The following is a 14,971-nucleotide window of genomic DNA, read 5'->3' on the forward strand; positions in this document are numbered from 1 at the left end:
TTATGTGGTACTGACCAAAAATATGAGGCAAAAATCTGGACGTTCTGTGAAAACTTGAGCAGTTGAGAGTTATGCACGTAATGATCACATATAATTCTTAAATATTTGTATTACAACCTTTAGATAGTAAATAGATGCTACACTTGATCTTAGCAAAAAGTCTAAAAAGTGATTGCAAAGGAATTACATAATTACAATGAATTATAATGTCTACCTAATCAAAAACTTAAGAAATTATAAACAAATTCCCAAATTATTCCTAATTCATAAGATTAGACGTCTGTATTTACAAAGAGATGCAAGTTGATACAGGAACAATTGTCAAAAGAATGTAAAATAAATTTGAATGGCACATTTTTTTTAATAATCATAAGAACCTCATTGTATGTGTTTACAGTGATTATGTATTCTATAGTAAATTGGTCCAGAAATTAGAATAAATTTGAAAGTGTAAATTTGTTTATTCCTCTACCAAGTTTGTCATAGCAGTAACTAGGACATTTTTTTCTTTTCCATTAATCACTCAGGGGCAGTAGACTTATCAAATAATTTGCACAAAGACACAGTTTGAAAGTAGGGTGGACAAGAACCTGTCTAGGACTATATAATGAAGAGTTCATTAGGAACTCATAGCTTTATGTTCAGCACTGTAATGTCAGTCAAGAATATTGCCCCACTATCAGTTACTAGACAGAAATGTATGCTGTGAACCACTAATGTCACCAGCTATAGATGGGATCTACTTTATTAGCTCAAACATGAACTGCTTAAGTAACTCTTAAGAGCATTTTTGCAAGGGACAGACTCTGCCCCATGCACCTGGACTATACTGTCTCCATGGTTATACAAACTCAGAGAAAATATATTTACAGAGTCTGTGCGTTTGTGTTTCTCACACTTGAATATACAGGTGAGCTTCCAAATGAAAGCAAATAAGCTACAAGCAGGTGAACCCTCAAGTAAGTGAAATACAACGATATTGAGGTGCAACATGGGATTAGTTACAAAAGATGTGAAACCTCAGTAATGTCTTTGTAACTCATGCCTCCACCCCAGAGACTGAAATGCCAGAAAACACTTTCGCTGTAGTTTGATGAACAGCATTTTACCAGACTCAGCAGCTCAGTGACACAGAGGGAAAAAGTTCTGATTACTTCCAAGGTGACCCATACACCTCTGTCCTGTGGACATTAAAAATAGGAACAGAGGCCCTTAAAATATAGGAACATCCAACCAAAAATGTTGATATCTAATTACCATAAAATATGAATACTAACACACAACACTTCCCACTTCCAGTAGGACTGTGGGATACTACTCATAAACATGTTTAAAAACCAGAGTGTAGCATAAATGATGGAAAATACAAACACATTATCAGGCAGCATGCTGTAGATAAAGGGAGATGAAAGATGTGTGTTATTTTTCTTTAAATTATGGTGAAAACTACTATGCTGGTCATGTGGTATAGTTTTCTGTGTACTAGACAACTTCAGAAAATCACAAGAGATGAGGGGGATTCAGAAAATTGTGTGAAGAGGTAAATCAGGCCTAAAGCTAGGGACATACCTCTAAAAATAGGGAAATATGCAGTGGTAATTCAGCCCTGAAAATAGAAATGTTTCTCCAGAGTAGGAACAGTTGAGAGGTCTAACCCAGGTTTGACTAGCAGCCCAGGCAACCAGTGATACAGGTAGGATGATGTGCAGTGCCTATACTTGGGGGGGGGAGTACCTGTCAGTTGGGCATGCGTGCCATTCCTGTACTGGGGGATGGAAGGACTCAGAAGCAGGAACCAGTGTAGGGATGGACCTGCAGTGTGGCTGCCAAAGCTGGTGATGGTAACTCCTGTACTGTATATGAAATAGCAAACATGCATGGAGATGGTGGGAGTCCCTGTGGTTGTGCAAGCATTCACGTCACCACTAGGGGAAGGACTAGGGCCTTACTACAAATGCTCTTCTTGCCAGTATACCAAAGAGAGCACAGCCATTATCAATGTCTGGGTGATAGTTCCCAATACTGGCTCTCATCTGGCAGTCTGGGGATAATCCCCACTGCCAGAGATCAAATAGGTCTAGGTGCCATTGCCAAGGCCTGATGGTCAGCAGGCAGAGGAGAAAGAGAGAAAAAAAGACTAAAAAGCTTTCTACAGCTTCAGTATCTGTCTCAAACCTCTCCAAATGAGCCAAGATTCCTTAAGGAAGACAAGGGCTAGTGTGACACTACATAAAGAAGAAGTCATGGGGAAGTGGTAAGAACCAAGAATTATGGGCAAATATCTGTGAGGTAACAAGCAAATGGTATAAGCAAGCTAAAATAAGATGTAAAAAAAAAAATAAAAGGAAGAAAGTTTATACTCCGTAGTTCCCTCCACTATCTGGCTACTCCTTTGGACCATCAGTCAGACTCTTTTATTGAAGAACTGGGGTTGTTGTTTTGTTATGTCCTGGTTAAGCCTGTGCAATCCTTCTCCATCCAAGACACCTTCTCTGTATTAATTAACAAAAGGAGAAAGAAGATGAAGTGTTCTACCACATCCTCCTTTCCTAATCATCTCTACCTGTTGTTTCTCCAGCCACTAAAGTTGTGGTCATTAACCCACACCACCAGCCTGTAATACAAGTCTTAATCCAGCAGAGCACAGCTAGCAAAAAAAACATTTATGTATGCACTGCCAGTTGTGAATACTATTTAAAAGTATTTCTATGTGTGGGGGTTGTATATATTTAGTATATTTGATTTTCAATGTTTTTGCTTGATCAGTGATTGTTTTAAAAAATTATATCTTTAAAATCATTGTAAATGACGTATGTTAATAATTCACTAGCAAGCAGGGCTTGCACTTATGATACTACAATAAATATCAGTTTCTAATTTGTTAAAACTTTCTCTTTTATTTCCACAGGTTCCACCAGAGGTATGTATTCTGCTATTCTTGTAATTCATGCTATCACTGTGTCAGTATATCTATTTTGAGTATGTCATATGTTTTCACAAGAAGACATTTAAAATGCAACTTCTAACATTTAACAGAGAAACAAAGACAAAAAGTGGGAACAGCAGGATAATCAAGGGCAACACAATTCCATTGCATGAACTTTTAAAGTGATGTTTTATTTATTCATTGTTTACTATTTCATCTTCTCATATGGATGCTTTTATTGTTTTGTCTGTATTCTCTCCGAGCTCAAGAAGTGTCTGAAAACGATTTGCTTGGCCTCACTCATGATTTACAAATGAATTCAAATCAAATAAATGTTAGTTTAATGTTGTTCCAGAAAACAGACAACTTCATACATATTGGACATTTACTGTACCAAGTCACAAGTACGATTCATTGCTTTCTGTCTTATCAATGGAAAAATTCCATTTGATGCATGTTTGTCATGGGTGACTTTTTACAGCTAGAAGCATTCATCTGATTTTCTTTTTTAAGTTTCTAAAGGAAAAAAAAAGTGTGCATTATAGTTTGAATTCAGCATATATATTCCAAATTAATGTGCTCTTGAAACAAAGTGAACAAGGGAAATCTGAGTAAGTAAGGCCTGTCTCTGCTAAAGTAAACAATAATGTAGCATTATTCTTTAATGACATCTACTACTTCTTACATAACAACAACATATGTAAAATAAATTGGGAAAAAAGACCAACCAACATATTTACAAGTCAGACTTTATTCTTTCTTTCTTTCTTATAACGAGTTGGAAAATAGTCAACTAAGGAGGGATTTTTTCGCAAGCAATAAATCAGCAACACGATCTGAGACCTTTATCAACCTCCGAGATATCACTTGCCGACATAAGCTCCCACCAGGTCACTTTGTGATTGTGCCATCGACCTTTGAACCTAACAAAAATGCTGACTTCTGCCTCCGTGTGTTCTCAGAAAAGCAAGCTACAGCTCAGTAAGTATTTATCAATTGTAACAGAAACTTTCACCAAGTTTTTGTATCTGTATATTTTATATTTAAGGTGTGGAAATAAATTAAGAGTTTGTGGAAAATCCATAAAGTTGCAGCCTGCTAAATGTGTTGTTGGGTCAAAGCAGTAAAACACTGTTAACAGATGTGACATAAGTATATTAAAAGATTTTGAAGTAAGGCTGCTCCAGAAGCACAGAGGAGTAAAGCCCTGACCATGACCCATGAGACAGGAGTTCAATTACAGTCTGAGTAGACTGACAGAGTGGCAGGGAGAGATGGATCTGGCCACTGGGGAGGGATGAATGAGTATCTTTAAACAATGATCCCTGGTGGACACTAGGGACATTTCCAGAAGAGGTGTGGTCAGCATGGGCAGTAGGGCTTGCCTGAGCTCCTGCAAAAGCAGTGCTACATGCCCCAGATCCTTACACTGCACATCCCTCAAGGGCCATACCTCACTGCAACAAGGGGAGGGTGAAATAAGGATAGACCACCAAGTCCCCCTGGACAGAAGCAAAGACATGACCGGACCAAGCAGATTACCAGAATTAGTCCGGGGGGGTCATGGAGAATCCAGCAGACCCTGAATGGATGAGGCATTTGAGCCAGGCTGGTAATAATGAAGGAAGGGTAGGGAAAAAAACACACAAAAAAACTTTAAAATAGCATTAAGATAGCATTGCCAGTAGTAATTCTGTACCTGGACTATTAAAAAGTGAGAAACAATGCCAATGACTTTTATCTAAAGTGTAGAGATTATGGCTTTGATGCAGACTATGACAACATTATTAACTAGCTGTCTTCAGGCAATTTATATTTCCACATCAAATGCAAAGCAAAATGTGATACATCTATATTCCAGTATTAAAGGTGACAGAAGCCTCATAAAAAAGAATGCAGTGATAATCAGAAATATAAGCTATCAACAAAACATGCAATGGTGCTGAACTGTAGACATTTATGGCAAGTATAATTTCAAATCAAAGTGTAGAGACCATCAACAAACCTCAAGTGACAATGCTTTTAAGCAGAAAGTCTAGAATGCTTAGAAGTAGCCTTCTTGTAGAGGCACTAGAGGCAATGTTAGCAACAGCAACACTCCTCCTTCTGACCCCTGCTAATCTGAGAACAACAGTGGCAAGAAAACAAGAGAGCAGTGTGGCCATCAGTAATATTAGAGTGTCAGTAGTGTAGTACTGTCTGGGATTTAGCTGTAAATCTGGGTGTACATAGAGTGTGAGAAGGGAAGTGTGAACTGACATGTTAGAGGGAGGAAAGAAACCCAGATTTGCCACTTCTGTGTTTTGTTATGGAAAATTAAATATGATTGATGAATTGATTTTTTAAAGAATTTTGCCTTTTTGTAAAGTTCATGCCAATACTCACAATATAGACTGCATGGTAAGGTTGGGGTACATTGCCTTTATTTATGTGCGTAATACTGTTTGTACTTTTTCAGAATAGATGACATTTTTATCATGGCTTCATGCTTTTATACCCACTGGTGACTATCATATGAAACTTCTCCAGCTCTGTATTCCAGGACATGGATTCTGTATTTTTGTTAATTGACTTTTCTGGATTTATCAAAACTCATAATCTCCTCAGGGTATATGGGCCTGGAGAGGAATCTTGATATTTTCTTATCTGAAGTACTTAAGTGATGGAATGTTCAAGAATAAGGTTAAAATAATCCAATCTATCCAAGCAGCATCATCTCCATTGTACCAAACAGATTCGTTTGGAAACTGTTTGTGTATGAATGCATGGGAAATGAACCCTGGTAGAACATTGATCCACCTGGACCTTTTTAGGCTCAGCACAGAAGCACTGTCTGGTTAAGTGACTTGCTCAGGGTCACATATTAAGCAAATTAATACAGAGGAAATCAAACCCTGAACCACAGGAAGCATCTTGTTAACACCTTATAACATGAATCCTCTCTGCTAGCTGCCAGTAATTGTAATATGCAAACAGGGAGCACAGTATGCCATACCTTCATGTCTAAGGATGTGCCTGGCACAACTCCCACAACTTAGTTTGATAACTATGAGAACAATGCACGTCTGTTAAGTAATATGTGTTTGTACAGAATAATTTTTAGTTTTGCATTGCCAACCTGCAGTGAGTAGGGAATCAAACAGTTGTTTATTGGCTGGTTTTCTAGATCTCTGCAGGGTAAACATCAAGTAGTGAGGAAGGATTATGTTACTTCTTCCCCCTTAACACTCTGCATTATTAACACAAGACTCGGAGTCGGGCTCTGTTTTCACTTCCATTTTTCATGTACTCCCTGTGTAAATACTGGGACAGGCCCTGTTTAGCACAGTATGAGGGTAATCCTACTCCGATGTAGTAATAATGACTTACTTTGTGGGATGACAAAACAAAACATTTTCTAGTTTGGTGGAAATAAAACCTGAGATACTGCGGTGGTGCATCTGACTGGGGCAGTTATTTTAGATCTAAATAAAGCCTCTGAGACTATGTCACATGATGAAATACTGCCTAATATTGACAATTGTTAATATTGACAATTAATTCATCCCCAGTGTCCCACATCTGTTGTCACATCTGCTGCTTCATAAGTTGTGCAACCTGGGTGGCCTGAGACAAAGTCAGGGCTTTATCCCTTTATGCCACCAGAGTGACTTCAATTACACCATATTCTTCCATTCATTCGAATCAGTGCCTCTACACATCATTGGTTTGAACAATCCCTACAAGCCAGTTCCATTCTGTACTCTTGAGTATCTTCTGTTGCCCTTACTTGTTGGTATACCACAAGCATCAGTCCTGCTTTTCTTCTCCCGGTAGTTTTGTTATGAAAATATATGATTCAGTTTTCTGGACTGCTAGCCGCAAGTGCACCTGCATTTCTACAAAATTCTCATTCAGTGTGACCAATTTCTAGAAATGGTTACTCTCTCTTGGACTCGATAATTTCTGTAAAGTTAAACTCATGCTTCAAAAAACACTACACAAGGCTGTTGTCTGAGTTCCTTCCCCAGCTGATGAACACCTTGCATGCTTCTTTCTAAGTATCTTACACTCTGACTGCACCTATATTTAGCCTTCAAAACTCATGTCAGAAAAATTGCCCATAATTTCAAGAGCTAAAAGACACCAAGTAACTTACACCTCTAGCTGATCCTATACTTTACTATACTCTACTCATTGTAATCAGTCCTGCCAAAAATACATATAAACTACAAACATGGTTCAGTTGAACCTACAGCTTTATATACTCATCCCCTAAAACAGAGCATCACTAAAATACCTTTCCTAAAGCCAAGCATGTTGTCAAACAAATTTTATTTATTTTATTTGTAATGGCATAGAGTCTCAGTTGTGTTATCTACTATGTTCTCTCTGCCAACATTTTCAGACTACTACATCTTCACCACCTGCATAACTTTAGCAAATAAACTTCAGCCTAAAACACAATCATCATCATCATCCCCCTTTTCCCATTTTTTTCTACATGGGGTTGGGGTATCATGTTAACTGTCACCAACTCTCTCGATTCAGTGCCACACTCCTGCCTTCTTCAGCACTCATGCCTGACTATCACGGATCTTCTGTCACACAATCCATCCACCTCTTTGCTGGACGCCCTCATTTCCTCTTACCTTCTTCCTGTCTGTCCCAAATCTTCTTAACCAGGTTGCCTTCTGCTTTTCTGCACATGTGACCATACCAGTGTAATCTGTTCTCTTTGATCTTTTCTGCAAATGGAGCTACCTGTTCTCTTTGATCTTTTCTACAATTGGAGCTACTTTGGCTTCTGCTCTTATGTCCTCATTTCTTCATCTGTCCCACAGTGTGCATCTTAACAACTTTCTCAGGCACTTAATTTCCATCACCTCTAACTTCCTCATCTGGTCTGCCTTTACTTCCCAGGTTTCTGTACCCTACAGTAGTACTGGTTGCACCACTGTCTTGTACACCTTACTTTACAGCTTCTTTGGCATTCTTCTGTCATTCACTACACCTGAGGCTCTGTGCTAGTTGGCTGCAGCCCCTCTGATTCTAGCTTTGACCTCTTCATTCAGATTTCCCTTCTCCTCAACCACCCCTCCAAGATGCTTGGATACTTACCTGTTCCACTGTCTTCCCTTCTGTCTCAATTGTCAGCTTCTTCTGATTCCCCCAATTGCTGCCATTAATGCTGTCTTATCTGTGTTTAATTTCATCTCATCTAGTTTTGTATTCCATTCTCCTATCCTTTCTGAAGTTATTGCTAAGAGTCTGCCTGTAATGCCAAATTGTCTGCATACAGCAACTTTATTGATCTGTTCCCTCCGATCTGTTTGCTATTGTACTCTATTACAAATATGAGCAACAGCTGGCTCAGAGTCAAACTCCAATACACACCCACACCCACTGGGAACCCTTGTGTAAGTCCAAACATTGATCGTACTTGAGTCATTGGGTCCTTGTATATAGCCAGCACTAATTCTACCAGTGTTTCTGGGACTTCAAACCACTGCAGTACTGACCAAATCAGCTTCCTTGGGACCTTGTCATATGCCTTCTCCAAGTCTAGGAATGCCCAGTTGGACTCTCTCCTCATCTCTAGCTTCTTCTCAACTATTTGTCTCACTGCAAACATTGGGTCAGTTGTGTTGCATCCTGATCTTAATCCAAACTGCTCATCTCCCATCTTACATTCTACTACTCTGTATATCCATTTATCAGTTACCTTCTTCAGAACTTTCATGCAATGTGATAGGAATTTGATGTCTCTCTACTGCCCACAGTTGTGTATGTTCCCTTTGTTCTTGTACACTGGCATAGGTAGGCTTATTCTCCAGTCATGTGGGACACTCCCTTCTCCCCACACTGCTATGGGCACACTCAGGAGCCATTTCTCCCCTAGCTCACCTAGCATCTTTATCATATCTGCTGTGACCTCATCTGAGACTGCTGTTTTCCCTGACTTCATTTTCCTTAGTGCTGTTCTTAATTTTTTTTAGGGTGGGCACCTCTTCTTCTCTCATCATAGGCTATGACAGGGGCGGTACAGCTTCTATGTTTGTTTCTTCATTCAGAAGCTGCTAGAAATACTGCTTCCATCTGCCTTTGATGTCCTCCTGACTGGTGAGCAGGTCATTGTGGGCATCTCTTATGAAGAGTATCTGACTATCTCTTTATCTTTCTGTCTCTGCCTTGCAAGCTGATAGCCAACCAGTATTCCTTCCTAGCCAGGTCAGTCTTTTCTATCTCCCACTTTTTCCTGCACTCTTTCTTTTGATGATTTCTTAGACTTCTACATTCCACCACCAGCTTTCCTTATATACCTTATTTCTATATTTGGCTCGGCCAGATATATTTTCTGTAGTCCTAACACATATCTGTTTTGAGGCTCTGTCATTCTTCTTCTTCAGCTCCACCTATTTCCTCCTCTTCTTGGGTTGCTAGAGCCCTGAGTAACTCCTTAAACTGTTGAACCTTCTCTCCAGTCAACTTCCAGGTCTTCAGTCTGGTCTCTGTTAACCTTAGAGCATTATCTGACCACTGCTTGGCAACCAGTGGTTTATGCTGTGGGCCAACTGTTTCACTGGGGATGACTTTATAATCATTGATTCTACCCCAGTGCTCTTTCCTTACTAGCAGGAAATCTACCCGAGTTGCATATTGGCCACTCTTGTATATGCTCTTGTGACTGTCTCCCTTTCTGAGCCATGTATTGGCTACTATCAAGCCATTTGCCAGACAGAAGTCTAGAATGGCCTCTCCTTCTTTATTTCTATGTGGACCCAGGCAGTCCTCATATCCTGTTCTGACTTTCCCAATATGTGCATTCTCAAGTCCTCCATTATCAACACCAATTCATGTTGTCCTGCTTTATCCAGTAGGTCTTGCAACTGCTGTCTGAATGCACTTTTTTCCTCACTATCACAACCCTGCTGTGGGACATATGCTGAGATTATAAATACTGCCTTATTTTTACACTGGTATCTGATTGCCATGAGTCTGTCACTAATTCTGAAGATATCCCTCACTGCCTCTTCTAAGGCCTCTCTCTTACCACAATTCACACACCATTTCAAGCCTGTCTCCTCCTTGGTATTAAACTCTAAATCCAAAGCCAAGTGGCTTCGATGCACTGCCCTTCCATCTTGTATGTTGGATACATAGGCTGTCCAGCCTCCTCCTTGTCATCATGTCATCCACTTCCAAGCTCCATCCTGTCAGTAAACCTACATTATGTGTAGCAATTCTCAGTTCATGTTTGGCAGGTTGATTTTACGTCCATTTTTCACTCAGCAGAGCTATCCCAGGTAATCCAGGATGGGCAACTAGACATCAGCCAGCCAGTAGCTTATTGACCCAGGGCTGCTGGGCTTTATGGCAGCCACACACTGACCAATAGGGGCACATACACCCCTCCCACCATTAGCATGGGTTCCTGGCATAGGTCAGAGTAGTTCAGGTCCTCAACACACTTATCACCGGTAAATACCCATGCCCATTTGGAGATGTTAGTCAACATGCCCAAATCACCTAGCTCCATATTTTACACCATTGAATGGCTATCCATGCCACTGTGCATAATCTGTGATCCATGTCCTCCTATCCTAAGGACACTGCTCACCACAGTAGATGCCCAAAGTGATTGGTCTGTACAACTCTTCCCCCTGTAGGGCACCATGTATAGACTGTGCTGCTGCCCACAGCTGCATTCGTTGGTGAGTTTGAGATGGAAACACACAACATGTTTTTAGGAGGTGGGAGGAATCTTACAGAGACACAGGGAGAACATGCAAATTCCAAACAGGCATTGGCCGCAGGTTAGACTCAAACCTTTTACCTTGTACATGGGAGGTGAAGGCCTTAACCATTATGTTAGCTGACAAATGTTATTGAAATTTGTAATATCTCAGTCGACCATGTTAACACAATTTAATAATTTCAATTGCACATGCAGTGCATTCTCGATTGCAGGTCATGAACTCTAAATTCTGTACAGCACTAGTTACTAGCAAATTTTATTACTTTCTCTGAAAATCAGAATGGTAATGATGCTGCACTTCTTCTTCTTCTTCTTCTTCTTTCAGCTTTTCCCGGTTAGGCAGTGGAGTTTTACAGTGTTGAGTTGCCAGCCCGGCGCCCAACCTTCCACAGAAGGCACACACATGCACAAACTCAAACCTAGGGCCAATTCAGAGTGTCCAATCCACCTACAGCATGTCTTTGGGGTGTGGGAGGAAACTGACTTACTTATTCAAAAGAGCCAACTACATATGCTTCTGACCTGCAATAATTTATTCTCATAGGTGATTACTAACTAGTGACCCTGGAGGACTTTTTATGCCTAACCATGCTTCCCAATTGTATCTGATAAGTTTTGACCCCCTAGGGTTATTTTAAGAGATGTATGTAGGCTTGGGCATGGATGAACAAGCATTCACAGGCTGCATCTGTCTAATGGAAACATAAGCGCTAGACCAGGGGGTAACTTTCTGATTCGCCATCCACTGGTTCAAGTTACACTTAAATTGGGCTAGGGAAGGAATCAACTTCTCATGGCTCGGAAGCTTTTTTAGGAGAAGGAGTAGTCTCTGAGATACATACCCGTCCCTCCAACATGTTCTATTTATGTTACTGAAGAGGTTTGAGTGCCTAGATTGGACAGTTTGTTTTGAGGATGTACAACAGGTCCATCAGAGTGGGATCAGAAGCTGCTTTGTAGGCCAGGCATAGATCACCTGTCAGCAGTCTGCAGGAGATTTCACATGTACTCATCTATGCACATAATATTATCTGCCATTTCTTTGTTATCCTCCATGATCAGTCAGTAAAACTTATTTTACATAACATCAGCAAATGCATATTCATACTGTTACACAGTAAAGGAGATTCTCTATGAAATACATTCTGTCACTCCCAGTAACAACAAACTTGCTTAATCTAATTACAGGCACAGATGTTTTATTTTTACAGCCACTAATGCACACTCTAGAACATCCTGCAAGGTATTGATTGTTTTCTTTTACTCCTCTCTCTCATACATCTAAAGTTTTCAAAACACCTTTCAACCTTTAATGTAAACTTGCCTTAATGGATCAGTAATTCTATTTCATTATGCAGCAAGACTGTGGCTGAAAATGGACCTTGTGACCCAGCCACCTAACTCCAAAATAAAATAATATACATAATTAGGAGCAGTCATGACTGTATGTTTTCTCTGCCATGCTGCTTTGGTGATCAGCTCACTGTATGTAATGACACTGGCTTGTGTTTTCCTATTTCCAATTGTTGCCGATACTACAATAACTCTGTTGATCTGAATCTTGGATTATTATCGTTTGACTCATTATTTTTAAAGTACATTGACTACGCAACACTTTTTTAAAATATTAGTCTCTTTATCCTAATCATCTTCATCTGTGCATTGTATTTTGGTGTTTCCCTTCTATTGTAATGTCTGCGGAACTTTTTTCCTCTGGACGTCCTCTGCACTGGCCACTGTTCAACTGGACAGCCTAGTTAGCAAAATGTGGGTAAATAAATCAATGAATGCATTTGCTGTGGTGGTACAAAAGGCACTGTTTTTGATGAAACACTATTTCTCAATATAGTTTATAATGAGAGCATCTTTAAATCCGTACTTCAGATAAGATATTAAACTGATGTCCCATCTGCTTGAGTTGATAGTAACTAAGGTGGATGCAAAAGATCCACAGCACTTAATGAATATATTAGAAGATGTTCCCTAGTGTCCTGGCCTAATTTCCCCTAGCAGTATAAATACCACATTGGGTCTCCCCTGAAAAGAGGCTACTAGACTAGTAGGACTAATCCAGTTAACAAAAGACAAAAAAAATATTTTTCATTACCTAAAATAGCATTAGAACCTTTGTTGTTCATTAACAATATAACTTTGGGTATTATAAACAATTTATATTTCTTTGTGCAGATTGCCTTATAAAAAAGTTACCAAGCATTACCTCAACAGTGTCTTTCAAACATTTCCCTGTAGTTTCTAGATCATAAGGTCTTGACAAATTTGAACCAAATCAAAGCCATTTTGATACAATCTGTCAGATTCAAATTAATTTGAATTTATCAGGGGATATTCAAACCTTATAGTTCTAGCTTCTTGACAATTTCAATACGGTCTTACTTGCAAGCAGTCTTTAAACAGTCTTGATTGGATTTCTAGGAAATTACAGTAACAGCATATATGCAGCATATATATTTGCTGTATATGCACTGCTGTACATGTATATCATGTTTCTAATTTCTGAACCGCTTAAGACCAGCAGTAGACATACTTTATGTCATGTAGAATAATGGTTCCTACTAATTGCTATTACTTCAGTTGCCAAACTCATATTGCTGTAGGATATTCAATGCATAGTTTCCTAGTTGCTCATTTTAAACTTCTTGTCCCACTAATGAGGTCATCATAACAGACTTGGTGAATTTGTCCCCAGTGTACACTTAAGATCATGTGTGTTTCCACTGACCTGATTTATTGCTTTCTTAGACTGCTTGTTTAATTTTATGTTATCTGATATGCCAAATTTAGTTTTCCTTTCATCTTCTTGTTCTATTTCTTCTCCTCTGGTTGTACACTTCTTTCTTGTGTTTACTTAAGCAGTAGGTTATTTTAATCACATGAAAATTATTTTTGCTAATACATTTTTGAATTCTAGATATTGACTGTTTTTTTAAGTGCTTTGTTTCTAAAGTATAGCAAAACAATCCAGTTATGCTTTACTGATGAGATCAGAAAAAGTCCAAACCATGGCATGTCTACAGCCAGTGGAGTTTGGCTTTATTGGCCAGAATATACAGATAAAGACTTAAAAAGTAAAGTCACGGACATTCAGAAACCATCCTGAAACACTGGTATGTCCTTAAAGGGGTCATTTGCATGTATCCCATGAGTCTCTACTACAGGAGGTTTAAGGTATTTCTCAGTAAAGCGTCTATCTTGGTTGAGTCTTTCTTGTGTTTTTTACTGAATAGTTTGATAGTGTAACATTTTACCCTTTGCTTGGTTGATTCCTTAATCTGAGATAGTCTTTGGTATTGAAAAAGGCCCGGTAAGAGGAAGTTCATTGAAAGAATCACATTTAACATTAGATAAATTACTGGATGTTTGTCAAAATGAGCAAAATTCTATCATGTAATTAAAGGAGTTAAACAAACATATGGAGGTGTGCAAAATTAAAATTTTGGCTAGAAAGTGAGAATAAAGTAGAGAAAAAAGTGCAAGAATAACAGTAACAACAGTGAACCAGACAACCGAGTTCAAGACGGATACCAGGACACACTGAGTAGTTGAAAATAAAATTGCATTTTTGGTGTGGCTGGAAGGAATAAACTTTGTCTTTAATCAGATTTATGGGTAGTATGCTATCATAAATCACTTTAGAAGAATACGTGAACAGAAACTTAGAAAGTGTTGCTTCACAATATGCTATCTGACTATAATCCCAGCACTTTTTCTTGTAGTTTAATGGCTTGCCAAGTGAATTTTTAATGCATTTGAGTGTAAACAAAAAAATAGTTAATCGTTATTCATGCTGTGTGTGTTTCCAATGTGAGAATTTTTTATTTGGTGTCGAAAATGGTGGACAATGTTTTTGCTATAAAATTTGAAATAAGTGATCACAGAGATCTGGATTTAGTTTAAATGTGTAGAAGTAAAAAAGAAAGCAGCATGCACATTGATAGGTCTGAACGTTGTTTTATGGTAATTGGAATATGAATCATACCTCTCAACTGTACAGATTTTTGCAGAATGGCCAGTTTTTGCCTCCTATTTTTTGTCCATTTTTCATAAAATCGTGTTTTTTCTGGCAAATCATTAAAGATCGAAATTAGAAAATAATGACAGGCATTTAAGTTTCAGACTTCATACACTTCAGAAAATTCAGGCTAAAGCAAAACCTGTTATGGTATCAACTTTCTAAGTTTGTAAGAGCAATATTTCAAAATTGGCTCTATTTTGGGGCCTTTGTTACCCTTTTATTAATGGCTTGTCCAAATTTCTTGCTGCAAGAAGTTGAGAGGTATGAACATGAT

General features: G+C 38.8%; 1 protein-coding gene across 2 annotated transcripts in view; it reads left to right on the plus strand.

The window, feature by feature from the left end:
- The window catches only part of CAPN2 (calpain 2), a 602,999-nt gene that overhangs the window by 431,657 nt on the left and 156,371 nt on the right, over nt 1-14,971 (plus strand). For both annotated transcript variants that reach the window (XM_044058713.1, XM_044058721.1), the window contains exons 11-12: nt 2,909-2,920; nt 3,705-3,907. In XM_044058713.1, coding sequence (XP_043914648.1) covers nt 2,909-2,920; nt 3,705-3,907 — 215 coding nt within the window. The remainder of the gene's footprint in view (nt 1-2,908; nt 2,921-3,704; nt 3,908-14,971) is intronic.

Source organism: Protopterus annectens, chromosome 1.part2 (genome assembly GCF_019279795.1).
Source record: "Protopterus annectens isolate FY-2018-M chromosome 1.part2, PAN1.0, whole genome shotgun sequence".
Classification (NCBI taxonomy): Eukaryota; Metazoa; Chordata; order Ceratodontiformes; family Protopteridae; genus Protopterus; species Protopterus annectens.